Source organism: Canis lupus, chromosome 4, assembly GCF_048164855.1.
Source record: "Canis lupus baileyi chromosome 4, mCanLup2.hap1, whole genome shotgun sequence".
NCBI classification, from domain to species: Eukaryota; Metazoa; Chordata; class Mammalia; order Carnivora; family Canidae; genus Canis; species Canis lupus.
In genome coordinates, this window is record NC_132841.1 from 76544416 (window position 1) to 76563325 (window position 18910).

Genomic DNA, 18910 nt, shown 5'->3' on the forward strand with positions numbered 1-18910 from the left:
AGAGTTTTTAGGACGCTGCTGTAAAAATCCTAAATTCTTGAATCAGGCTTAAACTTAGAGCTATATGTTTGCTTAAAGAACTTCATGTCCTGTCAACTGAGGGACCTGTAAGTGAAATCAAGTGCCAAAAAAAATTACGATTAATATGCGTTATCCTAAATGACACTCCTTGACTATGAAAGACCTGCTTAGGCAGTTAGCTCATCTTTCTAAACAGCCTTTATTTATCTTGGAGTTGTTTTGGGATGCACTTGGGGTGTTTGCCCTAGAGCTGCCTTAGTGTCATGGCCACATAATAACCAGCTCCCTTTGAGGTCTTAGGTAGAGTGTCAGTCATCTGTTTTATATGGAATATTCCTATAAAATAAAAATGGGGCATGTGATGTCGTAGCATAACTTCTGGAAGTATATTGGAGAAAACCAAAACTTCACAAATTTGTGCATTAAACTGTATTAAGTTTTTTTTTTTTTTCATTTATTTATTTATTTATGATAGTCACAGAGAGAGAGAGAGAGGCAGAGACACAGGCAGAGGGAGAAGCAGGCTCCATGCACCGGGAGCCCGATGCGGGATTTGATCCTGGGTCTCCAGGATCGTGCCCTGGGCCAAAGGCAGGCGCTAAACCGCTGCGCCACCCAGGGTTCCCTAAACTGTATTAAGTTTATGTTAGTTCTATGGTCTGTCCTCCGGCTACTGCTCCCTTTGCTTCTTAGGGTAAGTCAATCTATCCTTTCCCAGATTCCGTCTTCCTTCTTTTTCTCCTCTAAAATGTGATTGAATACAAATTACCAGATTGTTTTAGAACAAACTATTTCTAGAGGAAGTTTGTGAAGAAGTGGATATGTGCATTTGTTAAGAAAAATTAAGGTTACTCTGGGGAATGGGAAAAGAAATGGCCACAGATACAGTGCACTCGACATGCTGTTCTGCAGGGTGGTGGGGACAGTGCAGTGGCTTCCCGTAACTGAATGGTGCTACAGCACGACAGTCCCCATAGCTGTCCTGGTGAGTACAATGTGTAGCCATCAGAGAGCTAATATTATGTACCTAAGGAATATTTTAATGCTTGCAGACAAGAAAGAGTCTTTGGAAAAGTAACCCAAACATCGTTTTTCTTGGTTTAAATGGATTCACTATATAGTATTACTAATGTGCTTTATATTATCCAAATTGGCCTTTTCAACTCATACCCACTCAGAGGTAGCAATCATCATCAGAAATGTCGTTCTCAAATGCAAAATTCTATTGCCTGAATGTTAAAATACAAAAAATTAGGAAGGTCTTTTCAACAGATTTTTACTTGGAAATATAGATGATTATTCTTTTCAGCCACCATGTTATTACATGTTATATTTTATCTGTCACGTGACACCACTCGTTAGTTGGGATTTTACTGCTTTAACGTAAGCTGTAATTTTATTTATTAATTTTTTAAAGTATTTCCTACACCCACTGTGGGGCTTGAACTACAATCCCGAGATCGAGTGTTGTATGTTCTACTGACTGAGCCAGCCAGGTACCTCAGTAAACTGTATCAAATTAAAAGAATGTAGACTCCCAAGCTCCAGCTACTTTATTTGGACAGCTAATGTATACCTGAGGCTTATACGTATGTTAAAAGTATATTATTCAAAGGAATCTTTCTTGAGGTGGAGGTGATCTTTAAGTGAAAAAACAATTTGTTTTAATATCTATAAACAGTCACATTTCTCAATCATTTTTGTAAGTCTTGATTTTCAGTGTGTTTATATTTCCTCTCTTTGGCCATAGGTTGGGGGAAGTTTTTGAGTTCAGACATTTTTATAGTCTTCTTATTGGACTCAGACTAATATAACATTTTTTTTCCCCATTGTAAGATTGAGTGGTTATTTCCCTTAGGTTTAGCTCTGATTTAAACACCCTAGAGTTCCAAGTTTTTGTTCCAGATCTTCATTGCACTTATTAAATAGACTCAGAAGTTATTATTGTTATCATCATCAAATTCCCGTTTTACATTGAAAAATTTTAAAATCCCTCATTCTGTCGTACGTTGTGGATACCCAATGTCTCCATTTAGAGTTGTTTCCGATGAAAACAGCATTTAAAGGTAAAGTGATTTAGAATCTCCTGCCAGTCACCTATACCTAGAACTACAACTCAGGCCTCTAACATATAAGAGTTTAGAACTCTTTAATTATAGAACCTTATCTCAGTTTTCGCAATAAAAGCTTTAATTTACACTTATTTGATAGATGAAATTGGGAGTTTTCTAGAATTCACTAGGTAGTAGAATCCTTTAAAGTTTTCCCTGTAGGTCCAACAACCAGGGGTAGGCTGGTTGGAACATCTGGAGAGAAGATTGTGATAAATACCTTTGTTGCTTAGCATCAAGTAGGACTTCTTTCTTTAAAGAAAACAACAAAAGACATCCAAGTTAGTTAACTTTTGTAAAGTGAAGAGCAACTTTACCCTTTAATAAGTGATGAATAAAAATATCCCATAGAGAATAGTGCCTGAAAAATTCATAGGTGAGGGCCATTTATGTAGAAGATGAATTCAGTAAAAAGAGATGGTGTTTTTGAGTCTTTCTGTTGAAAACAGCTCTGTGTATTAATTCCTTTAAGAGAGCGGGAACGGGAGAGACACAGGCACCGGGACAGCCGAAGATCACCATCTCTGGAAAGGTCCTACAAAAAAGAGTATAAGAGATCTGGAAGGTAAGCAAGGAGTTGACACTGAAAGAAGTCATAGATCTCCTTGAATTCAGGTTTTGTGCTTATCCATAATATCACCAACTCTTCAAAATAGCCCAAGAATCTATCCAAAATGCCCTGTGAAAAGCTAAAACAGCCGATAACTAAAAAACCTTTACTTTCAAGATGTATTGATGACACACAAGGAAAATCTTGATAAATTTCCAAAAAAAAAAAAATTAGAAATTATATAGGCTACTTTTTCTGATCTCAATTGCTATCAAATTATATACGCAATAATTCAAAGCTTAAGATTTTGGAAATTCATAATTATGCTCTTAAATTTACTTGTTTCTGAGAAGAGTAAAACTGCGATCACACTTTATGACATTGATATTGTTGTAACTCAAAACCTATAGGGTGTAACCACTTCATATATTGAGAGGTAAAATTTATGGCCTTATGTAATGGTAATCAAGAATAGCAATCTGGAATCTGACAGATTTGGGGGCAGTTATTCTCCCAGCTTTGATATTGGGCAGAGTTATCTAACCTTTTTAAGCCTCAATGTCTTTGTCTAAAATAAGAACAGTTATACTTGCCTTATTGAGTGGTGAGGAGTCATTGAGATAAAAATGTATAAAAAACTCTTAGAACTGGGTCCAAAGTTAGTGGCAAATAAATGGTAACTATATATGTATATATTTTATATATGAGATTACATATAACATATAAAATATGTTTATATCATTATTCTCTGATCACTTAGTTGGTAAAGTATAAGAAAGGTTAAGAAAGATTTAAAGATAAAAAGTTTTTTTTTTTAAAGATAAAAAATGACATAGCAAACAGAACTATAGCACTGTAACAATATTTAGAAGTAAATGCAAGACTTCTTTGAAAGGTCATATGATTTAAAATGTGGCAAATCAGGAAAAGAAAAACACATTCCATTATGTAGAAGAATGTATCATAGGAATGAAAGGGATTTAAAAATTATAATATGTTGGTATAAGTACAGATACCATATTTACAAAATTTAAAAACTTGGATGTGATGAGTTGATTTCTGTAAAAGCAAAAATTCCAAACCACATAAGAAGCAGAAAATTTTATTAGGCTGGTAACTACAGAAAAGTGGAAAAAATTGGATGTGTATCACCTCCAAAAAAAACATTTTAGACTGTTCTAGAACATTGATGAAGATGGAAGGAGAGCTTACTTAGCTCCATGCTGTGGTGTCCAGAAAACCAAGATGGCTAAACCTAACCTGATGGAAAATAAACTACAAAGCAATCTTTTTTATAAATATGGATATGAAAATGCTGAGTATATTAGCCAGTTGTTTTCAGTAGTGTTAAAATAAATTTACTAAAAAAGAAAAAAATAACAGTTTACTCCAAGATTGCATGAATAAATAGGTTAGTATTAGGAAATCTATAATTCTATCAAAATCTGTAGAGCTATTTCAGTTCCTGTTTATTAGATATTTAAAATAGAAACAGGATCCTTTTAGAAATAGAAGCTTTGGTAAACTAGGTATATAAGCAGACTTCTTTCACATGATGGAGAATATTATCTCATGATGAACATGATTGACACCATATCAGAAGAGCCAAATTTAGTTTTGAAACCTTTAGGCTTTCCCATTCAAGTGAGGAAAAAGATGTGGCTCTGTTGCCTATCGCTGTCACTTAATGTTGTATGACTTAATCAAAAAGTGAACAAAGAACATCGCACCCTGTGTGTCCCAGGTATTATATTGGCATAAGTGATACAGTCATTCACAAGAGTCTCCACTTTACAGGAATGAGAAAGTTAAGTGCCTTGAGAAGTGCTTTTGACAGAGCAATTACATGTTGCTCTGGGAACACAACAGTGAGAGCTCAGTCTTGGGTAGTCATAGAAAAATTGACATTTTACCTTTTTATAAGTGATACTTGAAGTGTGTGTAGGAATGCATTAGGGAAGGGGATGGTAGAGGGAGAGAAAAGAGCATGTGCGAAAGTTGCAGTGGAGACAAGTGCTCTGAGAGGATCAAGCCTGGACGAAATAAGTTTAGATGTCTTTTTTAATCTGTACAAGTGATTGTACCTAACCAGCGCAGTGGCAGTGGTAATGGGGAACAGTAGAGGTAATTGAGAGGTATGTATGAGGTAGAGTCAGTGGGATAACTGATGGTGAGGAAAGAAAAGTCAGTAGCCATCACCTGAGATCTGGTGGTCCCCATTGGGGATGGGGAGCACTAAAAACGATGCAGGGATGTGTACAGTTTGGGCATGTGGAGTTTGAGAATCTGTGAGACCACCAAGTGGAATTTGTAGTAGTTAATTGAATACACAGATATAAAGTTCAGAAAAGAGATCCTAGCTGGAAATATTAAATGCCATGGATTAGAGATTAACTAGGAAGAGTTTGTTCAGAGAGAAATGACCTGAGGAGGAAGAGCGAAGGACAGGAAAAAAAGCCAGGTACTGTGTTGCTAGAAACCATTGAGGGCCACATTTGAGGTTGGTGAGTTTCATTGTAGAGTGCTGGAAATCTCTTTGTCTAGTGGTTTCTTCTCCAGTGCCCAGTAGCTTGTGGAGAAGGCAGAGACTTGGATTCTATGAGTTCCAACTAATGAGAAAATTAAAACCAGAGATGTAAATACTATAAAAGAGGAAAGAAAACTTAGCATTTGTATATAGCTTATTGTTAAAAAACAAGTTCAAGTTTGGATTTTGAAATTTGAAGTGCCTGAGACACTTACCTAAAAAAGATGTTTTGTTCCTGTTTTGAAATGACCTTCTCAAAGTGTTAAAAAAACAAACCAAGATTAATTGATGGTCACAACAGACAACCTTAACTATCCATCATTAAAGAGACCTGCCTTGAGGGAGGTGGCATGAAGGTGTTTTTGCCCTTGTTTCTAGGTAATAACAATAAACATTTGGTGAGATTTTTTTTTTTTTAAGATTTTATTTATTTATTCAAGAGAGACAGAGAGGCAGAGACCTAGGTAGAGGGAGAAACAGGCCTGATAAGAGACTCGATCCCAGGACCCCAGGATCATGACCTGAACCAAAGACAGATGCTCAACCACTGAGCCACCCAGGTGCTCCTTGGGATTTTAGTACAGGTCAAAATGCCTGTGTCAAACAACCGTATTAGCATTTAACTACCAACTTACTAGCTTTGTGATATTGGGCAAGTGATGCAGTTTCTCATTCTGTTTTCTCTGTAGGAGATGTTCACATCTGCCTCATAGGATTCTTCTAGGGATTAAATCTGAGTGTAAAGTGCTAAGCAGAGTATCAGGCTTGCAGTAAGCACTAAAATAAACATAAACCAACCCATACTAGTGGGAGCTAAAGGTTGCCATTATTAGCTAATGGTATTAGCAGGAAAATTCAAGAGGTTCAGCTAAGAAACCAATTCACTGAAGTTGACAATTATAAAACAAATATATCAAAATTAATATCTTTCCTAAATACTGGAAACACCTAAGAAAATGTAACGGGGAAAAAAATGTACGTTCACTATAGAAAGCTTCACTATAGAAAATTTAACTAAAATTAAATATCTTAGTGAGCTTTAAAAATATATAGATCAGTTTGAAGCAAACTAGAAATGTAGCTGAAGAGAGGGTGACAATGAGTGGAGGGCGTGCCGTAGTCCCATAGTGGAAGTGGAAGACAGTGTTGTGAAAATAACAGTTTTCTTCAAATAACTTATAATTTCAGTGTTACTTCAGTTGAACTACTGGTTTTCAAACTTTATAATGACCCAGATTATTCTTTGGAATAGAAGTGAGAATAATGAAAATAATTATGCAGGGATACTTACTTTAGTAGAATTAAAACGTTAAATACATAGAATGATTAAAACAATTTGATATGGGTATAAAATATCCCAAATATTGAGCAACATTCAAGTAATATACAAATTTACATCTATCATTAAATTGTTTCACATTTGAGGAGAAACTGATGGGATAATTGACAAGCCATATGGAGTAAAAAAATGAAATTGTATTTCTTATATCTTAGTTAGAATTTAAAAATATAATGTTAAGTAACTGAGGAAAGTAGAAAATATGTATTTAACTTTGGGATGGGAAAAGAGTCTAAGCATTGCACTAAAAGTTAGGCAGCATAAACAAAAAAGTCTCTAGAATTAAAAGGGAAACAAAAAAGTGAAAAAGGTTGCGTTACATTTGACAGGAGCAGTTATAAAGAAAACTTTTTCAGTAAATAAAACTACTAATTTTAATAGTACTGGAAATTGCACATGACTGGGATGTTCATAAAGGGAATGAGCATAAAACATTATTTCAGTAGTGATAAAAAAATTATAAGTCAAATAAAATCCTTCTTTCATCAGAATGGCTGAGATTAAAAATAATCATGTTGACAGGATGTGTGGAAATTGGAACTTGCATATGGTTTTGAGTGTAGTCTAAACTGGTACTACCTACCTATAGAGAAGCCTTAAAAAGAAAGGTATACATTCTTTGTGTGAAATAATTTGACAAGTGTGCAGAGAACAAGTGTTTTTACAGTAGCATTGTTTATGTTGGCAAAAAACTCAAGAGGTAATAACCTAAATGGCTATAATCAGATCCGTTAAATTATGGCATACGTATGTAAAAGAATAGTAGGTGCCTATTAAAAGTGGTTCAGTTATAGATGTATTGAAATAGAGGATGTCCTGATGTTCTCTTGAGTGAGAAAGGTAGGCTATCAAGTTCCTTTTTTTTTGTTAAAACATGTATATTATTATGTATATGCATAGTCTTATATCTATATATTTTAACACATTTGTGAAATGTAGTGGTTATCTTGGAGTGGTTTTATGGATGAGTTTTGTTTTTTTGTTAATGCTTTATTAGCTTGCTACAGTGGATGTATGTACATTTTACTTTACAGTAACTCTGGTAATAAAATTAATGATATACGGTGTAGCATTTAGAAGTTATATCAATAAGTAATCAATATATATAGTCTTTCTAATCAGGTACCCATTCCCCCTACATACACACTCCCTGTCATAAAATTAGAAGTTAGTGGTAGCGTTGGTGCGAATAGTTTATGACTTTAATCCAGTTGTAAACTTTCTTGGATTATAGTAACTTTGTTAGTGTGCCTGCAAAGGATGCCGATGTAACACAAATAAAGCAGTTACTCTCTGTGGTTGGATTCTTAGGGTCTGTATGGTTGCATTTAAATATTTGGATCTTAAGTTAAAATCTATCCTGTAGGTTTTTCCCTCAGTGCGTCCATAGGATGGGCCTTTGCATATTTCAAGCCTGAGAAATTCAAGGAGATTGAGTTGTTTTTATCCTTTGTAATTGAGTTAATACTAGTATATGCAGGGATCAGAATTAGAGTGGTGGTTCACTAAGTAGTAACCCAAGTGTGGGCTTCCAGAGAGATGGTTAGGGATGATATAACTGGTTCACTCATCGATTATGGTCCTCAGGCTAAATTTATGGCCAAGTTGAAACCATGTTTCATGAAGTTTTTCTTTTTTTCTTGGCAAAGGAAGCTGTGGAGGATTCAAAACTAGTATTCTCATCGCTGAGATTGTCTCATTTGTGGAGATTTTCAAATATTTCCGAAATATCTTTCTCTTCTAGGAGTTACGGTTTGCCGGTTGTCCCTGAACCTGCTGGATGCACACCAGAATTACCTGGGGAGATTATTAAAAATACAGATTCTTGGGCCCCACCCCCGGAGACTGTGAATCAGTAAGTAGATCTGGGGTAGGGCCTGGGAATTTGTATTTTTAAACAACTAACTTCAGGTGATTCTGATGCCATCAGACTAGTGTTTGGGAATCACTGGTTTAACAAAAGTAAATATGTCTTGGTTTGGTATGGAATTTTTATTATAGGTGAAAAGTGAACTTAAACAGGTGAAATAGAATAGTTTTACAATATAAGTGCATTTTAAATAATGAGCCTCCTTTGCCTCCTTTTAAAGTCACTCCCCAAGTAGGGAGAAAAAAAGAGCTCGTTGGGAGGAAGAGAAAGACAGATGGAGTGACAGCCAGAGCACTGGCAAAGAGAAGAATTATACCTCAATCAAGGAAAAAGAGCCGGAGGAGACACTGCCTGACAAAAATGAGGAGGAGGAAGAAGAACTTCTTAAGCCTGTGTGGATCCGCTGCACCCACTCAGAAAACTACTACTCCAGTGACCCCATGGATCAGGTGGTAGGTCTGAGAAGCCGTTGACCAGGCTTTCTCCACTTTGGCACCTTTGGCAGTCTTTGGCAGAGTCGGATAATTCCCTGTGGTGGGGCCTGCCCTGTGCACTCTGAGATGTAGAGCAGCATCTCTGGGCTGTCTGCACAGCCCCTCCCCACCTGTGATACCAAAGCTGTCTTCAGATGTTGCCGAGTGCCCCTGCCCTCCTCCCCAGTTGAGAACCACTGCTGTAGACCAAAGCTGTTTGATCTGAAAAAAGGCAAAAGTGTAGTAGATTAAAGTATCTCTTCAATCTGCATTTTATAACACTGCTAGTCTTGATACTGGCGGTTTTATAAGCTTTCACACATAACTACTCTATGCAGCTTGTGGTTGTACGTGTATGTGTGTGTGTATATTTTCCTCCCAAAATGGGAATTACAGAAACCTTGAGTTTGTCTTTACAAGTCTGTCCTTGACCAAAGATGACCATAGGAAGTCTCCCGTGCATATTGTTTGGTATTGTGGAATGGCGGCATCGTCACCCTTCATAGTCTCTTGAGGGATCCAGTGCACATGCTGCTAAAGGTCCGGCTCCCAGGCTTGGCAGCTGACTTTCGTTGCAGTGTTGGACTCCATGACCTCCTCTTTCATGTGCTCTCTTCCTTTTCCTTTGTTTTCTTTTATCTCCATTGTATTTTTGGTCACTGTCTCTTTGTTTAGTTACTTTTTTTTCCTCCTGATAGGTGTTAGGGCTCCATCCCGTTAATTTAGGCCTATTGACCACAGGGTAGACACATATAATGTTCATTGATTAAATGGATGAGTGAAGGAATGATCATCTACCAGTTTGGTGGGATGTAAGAGATTGGAGATGGCAGCTTTAGTGGATGGGGTTAGATAGAAGAGCTTTAAATTTAGAATTTTATGAGAACAGCTTCTCCTTGGCCTGGGCTCTTCTCTATAGGGGACTTAAAAGTAGACTGTCTTGTCTTTGGGAAAAAGAATTTGAGAAATCTCATGGTGGTGTGATATTTTACTTGATGAATAAGAGTAGAGTTTTAAGTTGTGGTTCATGTGATATAGGAAAGGGAGGGCACCTGGGTGGCTCAGCGGTTGAGTGTCTGCCTTTGGCTCAGGTCATGATCCTGGGGTCCTGGGATCGGGTCCCGCATCAGGCTCCCTGCAGGGAGCCTGCTTCTCCCTCTGCCTATGTCTCTGCCTCGTTTCCTCTGTGTCTCTCATGGATAAATAGATAAAATCTTAATAAATGAAATAAATAAAATCTTAAAAAAAAAAAAGAAAGGGAAGCTCGCATACTGAGCACCCCTATGGTGTCACAGCTTTTTACTCGCGCTTCTCCTATTGCCTTACATAATCCTCAAAACATTCCTGGAAAAAAAGATATGTCAGTTAAGAATGTGGCTGTGAATAATAATATGTGACTAATTGTGACTTAAAGAAGCCAGGTTTATTTTTCTCAACAGGTTTTCTGGAGGGAGATGGTACCTAGTGTTCATTTAGTGGCCCAGAGATGGCAGGTCTCTGAGTTGGTATCTGCTGCTTTCTGGAGTGTCAACCATGGTTGCAGGATGACTTGCAGGCATCGTGTCTTTACATACTCTGTCCAGACACAGGATGCAGGGGAGTGTTGGATGGGGCCTTCTGCCAGGAACTTGCCCAGAGCTCCCATGGATTTTTTCTTCCATCCCTTCCCCAGAACTACATCATATGTCTTTCCCAGGGCTTCATCTTCCAGTGCTGCCATAACAGGTTTCCACAAACTTCATGGCTTACCAGCACATGCATTTATTATCTCACAGCTTCGTAGGTCAGAAGTCAAACTTGGGTCTTCCTGCCTAAATCAGCATGTCAGCAAGGCTGTGTTCCTTTCTGGAGAGAATCTATTTTCTTCCTTATTCAGGTAGTTGGCAGAATTTAGGTCCTTGTGGCTTATAGGATGGAGGTCTTTGTTTACTTGCTGGCTGGCTGGTGAAGGTTGTTGCCTGCACCTTGAGGCCATGTGCATCCCTTGGCTCAGAAATCCCTTCATCCTTAGGTCAAGTGTCTCTTGTACTTTGAGTATCTCCTGCCTCTTCTGTTGCACCCTCACTCCTGTTGGGAAAGGTTTTCTGCTCTTAAGGGCTTGTATTAGATTGAGCCTACCCAGATTATCCAGGATAATCTTTTCTTCTCAAATTCTGTAATCTTAATCATATCCGCAAAGTTTTTTTTTTTTTGCCACATAACATAGTTCCCGGGGACTAGAACAGGGATATCTTTGAGGGTGAGAGGGACTCTGGCTGAGCCTACTTTTCCTGAGACCAGGAATTTTCTACTCCCAATCATGGTTCTTTTAGCAAGGAAGAAGAGGAGAATGGCTGCTATGGATATTATTTTTAAAATAAAATTGAAGATACAGAGGTTCAAAGAGTTTAAACAGGCACAGGTGTTTTTCTTTTTTTTTTTTTTTTTCTTTTCTTCTATTTTTATGGATGTATTAAAACTGGTATAGAAGGAAGGCTAATAAACCTGAAACCCAACATTTGCCTTTGTGTTTTGTCATCTGGTGCAGAGCTGGCAAGGATGTCAGCTATCCTAGCTTTGCCAGTGTCAGTAATGAGGGGAGCTTCAAAAAAGCAATTACTCTCTTTTGGATTAACTGCAGATTTTATGATTTGCTTTAATTTGCTTTTTATGTTTGATAGGTCTGGTTCTTACATTTTGAAAATTACTAAGTTGAAGAGTATGGGCATTTAAAGTGATTTCAACCTGGGAAGAGAGAGTGGGGGGAGAGTGGAGAATTTCCTCTCAGAATGCATTGTAGAACTCTGTAGAGTGTGTGAGTGTGTCCATCCCTGGGTGTCTGGGGTAGTATATATGTATATGGGGAGATGTAGAAGATTTTTTTTCGTTTTTTTTTTTTCCTTAATTAAATATTTTATATATTTATTTTGAAAGAGAGAGTACACAAGTGGGGGAAAGGGCAGAGAAAGAGGGAAAGAGAATCTCCAGCAGACTCCGTGCTCAACTTGCTCTCATGACCCTGAGATCATGACCTGAGCTGAAACCAAGAGTCAGGCACTTAACTGATTGAGCCACCCAGGTGACCCTGTCTTGACATTTTAAATGCTACCAGGGTGTTTCTTTTTACACATTTTTTTTTAATTTAAGTATAATTGACAGTGTTACATTAGTTGTAGGTGTACAACATAGTGATTCAACATGTCTCCTTTACGCTATGCTCACAAGTGTAGCTACTACCGTCTATCACCATGCAATGCTATGACAGTGTCATGGACTATATTCCATATGCTGTGCCTTTTATTCCTGTGACTTCTTCATGCCTAAGGATATTTATTTTTGATCATTGTGGTTAATGTGGAAGATAGACTCTCAGTGATTTTTAGTAGCAGAGAAGTGCATGTTCCCTAGGAGAGTGTGGGGTATCATGAATTCTTGGGGAGGGGTCATGATTTATTTTGTCGTATCAAAAGGACATACATGAACAGTTCTTAATATTTCTCAGTATTAGCAAAGTACATGTTCTTGAGGATTGTGTTAGCCTTAAATGTTGTATGTGATTCAGGACACCATTGACAGTATTGGGAATTTTGTTTTTAAATGTTTGGTTAAATCGAAGAAAATGGTATCTTGGATGTTACAAATCTTTGATTATTTATGAGGTCGTATGTCTCTTTGGTATGACTGTTATTAATGAAGTTCCTAATATTGATCCTTTATTTTTCAAAGGGAGATTCTACTGTGGTTGGAACAAGTAGGCTTCGTGACTTATATGACAAATTTGAGGAAGAACTGGGGAGTAGGCAAGAAAAGGCCAAAGCTGCTAGACCTCCGTGGGAGCCTCCCAAGACAAAGCTAGATGAAGATTTGGGTGAGTCAGAAGTTCTTAGACCAAGACCCTGTGCTCTTGTTATTGCTTAAACCTTGACTTTGGGGATATGTTCTTGAGAGTCTCACATTGAAATTTCCTCTTTTTCTTTTTCTTAATTATGGTCAGCAAAATATATAACAATGGAACTTTGTCTTTTTGTTCTTATTTTTCCTTGATTACATTCAGCAAAATAGATCTCATTTGCAGGGCATGTTAACAGTTGTGTCCCTTGTAGAATTGTCCAGTCTTCAAATGAGGAGAGACCGTAAGTGTGGCCTCCCCATCAAAAGCAGGAGCCTGTTCCCTGTGCCTCAGGCCTCTCATGGACAGACATTCCCTGTAGCCCTCTCCACTGCTGGGGAGCCCTTGCTTTGATGAGGAAACACCAGCGCTAGGCCAGTCTGATTGAAGGTTTCTTTCAACTCACATGGATAGTTTCTGTAACTTTTTCATATGGTGGTCTATTTTTTCACAAGTATTCTGAGGTTCCAAGTAGATGCTAAGGTCTTTTAGGGTAGAAACTGCTGTCCTAACTTTGCAGCCCCTAGCAGAAAGCCATCCACAGATGAGGCATTCCCTGTGCCTTTTCTGTGTTTTCTGTCCCTCATCTGCCCTCCTTCATTATGTCTCCTGACTGAGAGGCAGTGTCCATGGTGGGCAAAAGCACTGATAGGACCAGCTGGCCTGGGTTCAAGTCCCTGTTCTGCCACTTGGTATGTGACCTTGGACAAATGATTTAATCTCTCCATGTCTTTTCTCATCTGTAAAAGAACAAAGACTGTAGCATCTATCTCATGCAGTACACTATAAAATCCAACTAGGTAAGGCTTGGGTTTTATTACTGTACTATACTATATTACTTAGGTTTAACCTAAGTTCTAGGTCTGTTTTAAATTGTGGTAAAGTACACATAACACAAAATGTACCATTTAACCATTGTTTAAGTATACAGTTCAGTGGTATTGAGACCATTTACATTGTTGTGTAGTCTTCAGAACTCTTTTCATTTTGCTCAACTGAAACTCTGTACCTGTTAAACAACTCCCCAGTCCCTCTTTCTTCTAGCCTTTTTCTACTATGCTGGTCGGTGGAAAAATCACTTTTTGCTCACCAATTTCCAGAGAAGCACACCAGCATCCTACATCATTCTACTTTCTGTTTCTATGAATATGAGCTCTCTAAGTACCTCATAGAAGTGAAATCACACGGTATTTGTCTTTTTTGTGACTGGGTTACATCAGTTAGCAAAATTCTCAGTCTGTTTTTATCCAGTCACTTCCGAGGACTAAAATCTTTTGCTACCACGGAGAGAAAAAAACTTAAATTCTTCAGTCTGGTATTCAGAGCCTTCAATCTGGCTTTCATGACACTCGAACTCCATACCTCCTGGTATTTTTCTGTGGGGCCTTTGCTCTAGCCATTATCCCTGTGCTCCTCTCTCCATGCTTTTGCCTGAGTGCTTTTTGGTCTTTTTCCAAAACTCTTTGTTTTCATTGCTTCCTTAACTAGATTGTGACTTAGCTCTCTGGGCTGTATTATTTTCATGATACTGCTCAGCAGAGTGCTTGGTGCGGAACAGGCACCCAAATGTTTGTTAAAAGAATAAACAATTGTGAATTCCTTCATCTACACTCTTTCCCCTGACCTCTATTAGAGAGTTCCAGTGAATCTGAATGCGAGTCTGATGAGGACAGCACCTGTTCGAGCAGCTCAGACTCTGAAGTTTTCGACGTCATTGCAGAAATCAAACGCAAGAAGGCCCATCCTGACCGACTTCATGATGAACTTTGGTACAATGACCCAGGCCAGGTGCGCATGTTTTTATGTCGTGTTCTTGCTCTGAAGGTTACAGACCCACACATCACATTTATTACTGTAGGCTCAGAAGATGCATGTTGGCTGGTATGAAAACTGAATTTTACTCTAAGGTTGTGTGTCATTTCTCGGAGCTTATTTCTCTTCAGCTTCAGAGTTTGGCACCAAAGCATAAGCACCAGAGCAACTGTCTCTTGAATCATGTTTGACGACGTTTGTAAATTCTGTGTTAGGGAGCAGAATAATGGTGCTGCCTCATTAAACTTGCACTAAACGGAAGGAGACAAATGGTAGGCTGAGGGAGAGAGCACTTGTAGGTCCTTTTAAAAGCAGTTCATCTGGAAGGCATCTTGCAGCATTATAGTAAACAATGTCTTAAGTCCAATAAGGCTTTAGGTTGCTTAGTTGATAATAGTCACAACTCGTTGTAAGTTCTGTTCCTTGTTAAGCAGTTTTGAGCTAATGATGTCATAGCTGGACATAATCATTTTTATTTTTACTTACTGCTTTATTATGAAGTAACAATATCAAATAGTATCTTTATAAAAGATTTGTTTTCTACAAATATACAATACATATAAAAAATAGTACTTTTAATGCATATGAAGTTATTAACCATGATAAAACAAACACCTATAAAAAGGTAATATAAAACATACTTTGTAAATAAATGCATACTGTTTTATATTAATTTGAATGCTTTTCTGGTTCTTGTTAGATGACAGCTATCTGAGTGGCTTTTTTCTTTAGAACTAATATAGTTGGAATGCCTGATAGAAATGTATTTTGTGGTGCTTTTTGCTCTTGGAATTGAGCAGAAATGTTTAATAATTGTGACTGCATTTTGAAGCTTACTTTGTGTTATTAACCATGCATATGATCTCTTTAAACAGCTTTAGTGAATTACAATTCACCTAATATGCAATTTACACACGTAAAGTGCACCATTTCAGTTTTTTTTTTTTTAAAGTGTAGTCACAAGATTTCACAACCATGATCACAATTTAATTTTAGAGCACTTTTGTTTCCCCTAAAAGAAATCCAATCCTCTGTCCATTAGTTGTCACTCCCTTTGCCCCGTATGTGGTCTTTTTAACACATTGTTCTATCAAGAAGCCTGTCCCTTGGTTTCTGTATGTTCTTATTTTTATTAGAGATTTACAAAGGCCTTCTATGTAGTCTCACCATTCTGTTCACTATATTTGGTTTGTATCCTCTGTACAGTTGTGCCTTGTAAAGGGTGAACCTGCACTGGGGCTGAGACCCTGGTAAAAGGCAGGAATGTAGGATGTTGGTGTGCTTCTCTGGAAATTAGTGAGCAAGAAGTGATTTTTTCCACTGACCAACATTGAGGAGAGTGTGTTGTGACTTTTAAGTGAAGCCCATCACAACTCGGTTTGCCAACTGTTACTTTGGATAATATCTTAATGTGATTTATTTTTTTTTTTTAGGGAGCAGTGTTATCCCTTTGCTTGTGCTACCTGAAGCTTTACATTTCCCAAAAGGATAACGAAAGTTATTGTTTTTCACTTTTAATATTTCTTTTCGAAGTTTTATTGAGACATTTTATTAGATATGAGTTATAAATCCCTAGAACTTTAAGGGAGCATGTTGTGTTATGTGTTACGTAACACATACATATATATATATATATATATTTTTTTTTTTTTTTTATTTTTGATAGTTACACAGAGAGAGAGAGAGAGGCAGAGACATAGGCAGAGGGAGAAGCAGGCTCCATGCACCGGGAGCCCGACGTGGGATTCAATCCCGGGTCTCCAGGATCGTGCCCTGGGCCAAAGGCAGGTGCTAAACCGCTGCACCACCCAGGGATCCCCCATATATATATTTTTTAATTAGTACAAAGAAAGTGAGAAATGGAACTATACTTTTCCATTCTCCACACTGATGCTCTAGTCTGTGTTTTGATTCAGTACTACCATTTGTTTGGAATAAACTCATGCAACTGGCTTTTAAGGCCCTTTATGATTTTGACCTCAGTTCTGCTTCTTTGGTCTTCTTGCTCACATAAATGATCTGTTCTGTTTAGATGGGTATCATGTCCCTAGAGCAAAACATAGGCTTTCTTCCTTTCCTTTTTTTCTCATGCCTGTGCCTCGCGTGGAGTAGCTATTACCTTCTTTTCCTGTCCTCTTCTGCCCTTCACATTTGTTTCTTTAAAGCCAGTGGTTTTATATTGCCACGTGGACTCTTTTTCCTTAAATTACTAAGTATGTTATTTGCATGTTATTTGTCCTGTCTAGAGTAAATATTCCTTGAGTATATGGACCCTGAGTTAGCAGTCATCTTTCTACCCAAGAGGCATCCAGGAATTATTCAGTCATTTTATCATGTGGATGGAGTTCATGGCAGTAAAACAAATTCAGGTGAAAAAACAGACATTGACTCACCTGATTAGCATTGAGTTTCTCTGCTTTAGTAACATTTTTTTTTTTTTTTTTTTATTCCTCTCTGCTTTAGATACCTTTAGGTTTCTCTTTTGGAAACATTTAATCTGCGGGTCACCTTCAAAGCATTCTCTGTGTTCCTTCAGGGTATAAAATATGCTTTTCTTTTGTGAAAGAGTCATTTTTTCTGAAATAAGAAATGGGAGAAACTCACTGGAAAGTGGTAAGGGAAGACGGGGGCAAACGGTATACCGACATTGATATTTTCTGCTTGGCTGCACAAATAACTTGGGAATCCAGCGTTGTCATACGGTTTCCCTTTATCAGACAATATAGACAGTCTGCAGCTTTATTGGTTTTGGAACATCCGTTTAATCTTCTAACCGTGACAGCCTCTTCAGAGCTCTCATACTCATGACATTAAAACCCACACAGTTTCTGAGGCCTCGTCGTGCGTGGTGTGGATTTTCCCCCCAATAAAAAAGAATTACATTCTGTTTCTGACAGATGAATGATGGGCCACTCTGCAAATGCAGCGCCAAAGCAAGACGCACAGGAATCAGGCACAGCATTTATCCTGGAGAAGAGGTAACTCATTTGGGTTATTATATTTGTAAGTGCTGAGAAGCCAGAAGTAGACAGATGCTGTTACTGTTCTTTCCCCATAAATGAAATAATACCATTGAAATAGTCTTTTTATCTTCCCTAATAGTCTCCGTTACTGATAATTGGAGAAGAGTGCTTCGGTTTTTGAGGGTGAGGTGGGGAATGTTATAAAGGAAACTTTAACAAGTTTTGGAAGATATACTGTTTAAAGTAGGCAGAGTGTGTTTGAGGGGTTTTATTGTTACTTTAAATACCTTAAAACTGTACATAGAGTAATTTTTTCATGCCTTTATTATAAATGGTTATGAATTAACCTGGAAAAATGATTTTATTAAAATACTGTAAGACACATATTCTTTTTCTGTTGGGGCATGTAAGCTATTGTCTTTGTTAGTCTGGTCCCTACTAAACTGTGAGTGGCACATGAATTGTTTCACCTGTGTACCCCATCCCCTGGTTTATCGAAGACACTCCAAATATATTTGACTAGATAAGTTGAATACTTTTTATCATTGAGTTATATGTAACTGCTCCCTTTCAGTTATTTTCCTTCATTTCCCCCCTGCTATCTTTTCTCTGTGTGTTATTCTTATTTGTCCCAGATTATCACTTAATGATTTAGCACATTCTGTTTGTTTGCTTATTTATTTATTAATTAAAGATTTTACTTATTTATTAGAGACAGAGAGAGGGAGAGAGAGAGAGAGGCAGAGACACAGGCAGAGGGAGAAGCAGGCTCCATGCAGGGAGCCGGATGTGGGACTCAATCCCGGGTCTCCAGGATCATGCCCTGGACTGAAGGCGGTGCTAAACTGCTAAGCCACCGGGGCTGCCCCTCTGTTTAAACATAGTATTTGTAAGCCCTTAATTTCTATGTAAAATTGTTTGAGACCATAACAATAAGGAGAATAAAGACTATGAGGCAGTGATGGATATTTTTAACTACTTCCTTACTTTTACTTTGGCTTTGAGTGTCAGCAAGTGTAGCAATGAACTGTGTGACAGGATCTGCACCTTGTGAGCGTCCACACCTGTGCCACAAGTGGGGCTCTCTGAAAGCAGGTGCTGTAGAGTTTGCAGTATGACATGTTTTGTAGGGATTAGGCAAGAAGAGAGTGGAGGCAGGATTGAGCAGAGGGAAAAGTCCCCGAGACAGGTCTCATAAAGCTGGAATTATTGGAACTATCTTGTATCAGGCTGGCATAGCCTTCACACCTCCTTTGCCCTCTGTCTCCAAAGCAGGCTGCCCTGGGAAGGACATGGTCTTGGGGAAGGGGCTCTGTAGCAGAGGCTGACCTTGAAGGAGCCGGTGGCTGTAGGCTGTCTACTTTCCCTATAGTTAC

General features: G+C 38.0%; 1 protein-coding gene across 9 annotated transcripts in view; it reads left to right on the plus strand.

The window, feature by feature from the left end:
- DROSHA (drosha ribonuclease III) overlaps positions 1-18910 on the plus strand; it is a 121202-nt gene that overhangs the window by 6891 nt on the left and 95401 nt on the right. For 6 of the 9 annotated variants that reach the window (XR_012030348.1, XR_012030347.1, XM_072825003.1 and 3 more), the window contains 6 exons: positions 2605-2697; positions 8293-8403; positions 8639-8870; positions 12597-12738; positions 14393-14547; positions 17469-17549. Coding sequence is in view for 7 of the 9 variants with exons in the window: in XM_072825003.1 (XP_072681104.1) it covers positions 2605-2697; positions 8293-8403; positions 8639-8870; positions 12597-12738; positions 14393-14547; positions 17469-17549 (814 nt within the window). In the remaining 2 variants the exon portion in view is untranslated. The remainder of the gene's footprint in view (positions 1-2604; positions 2698-8292; positions 8404-8638; positions 8871-12596; positions 12739-14392; positions 14548-17468; positions 17550-18910) is intronic. The other 3 variants (XM_072825009.1, XM_072825008.1, XM_072825010.1) reach the window with 3 other exon arrangements.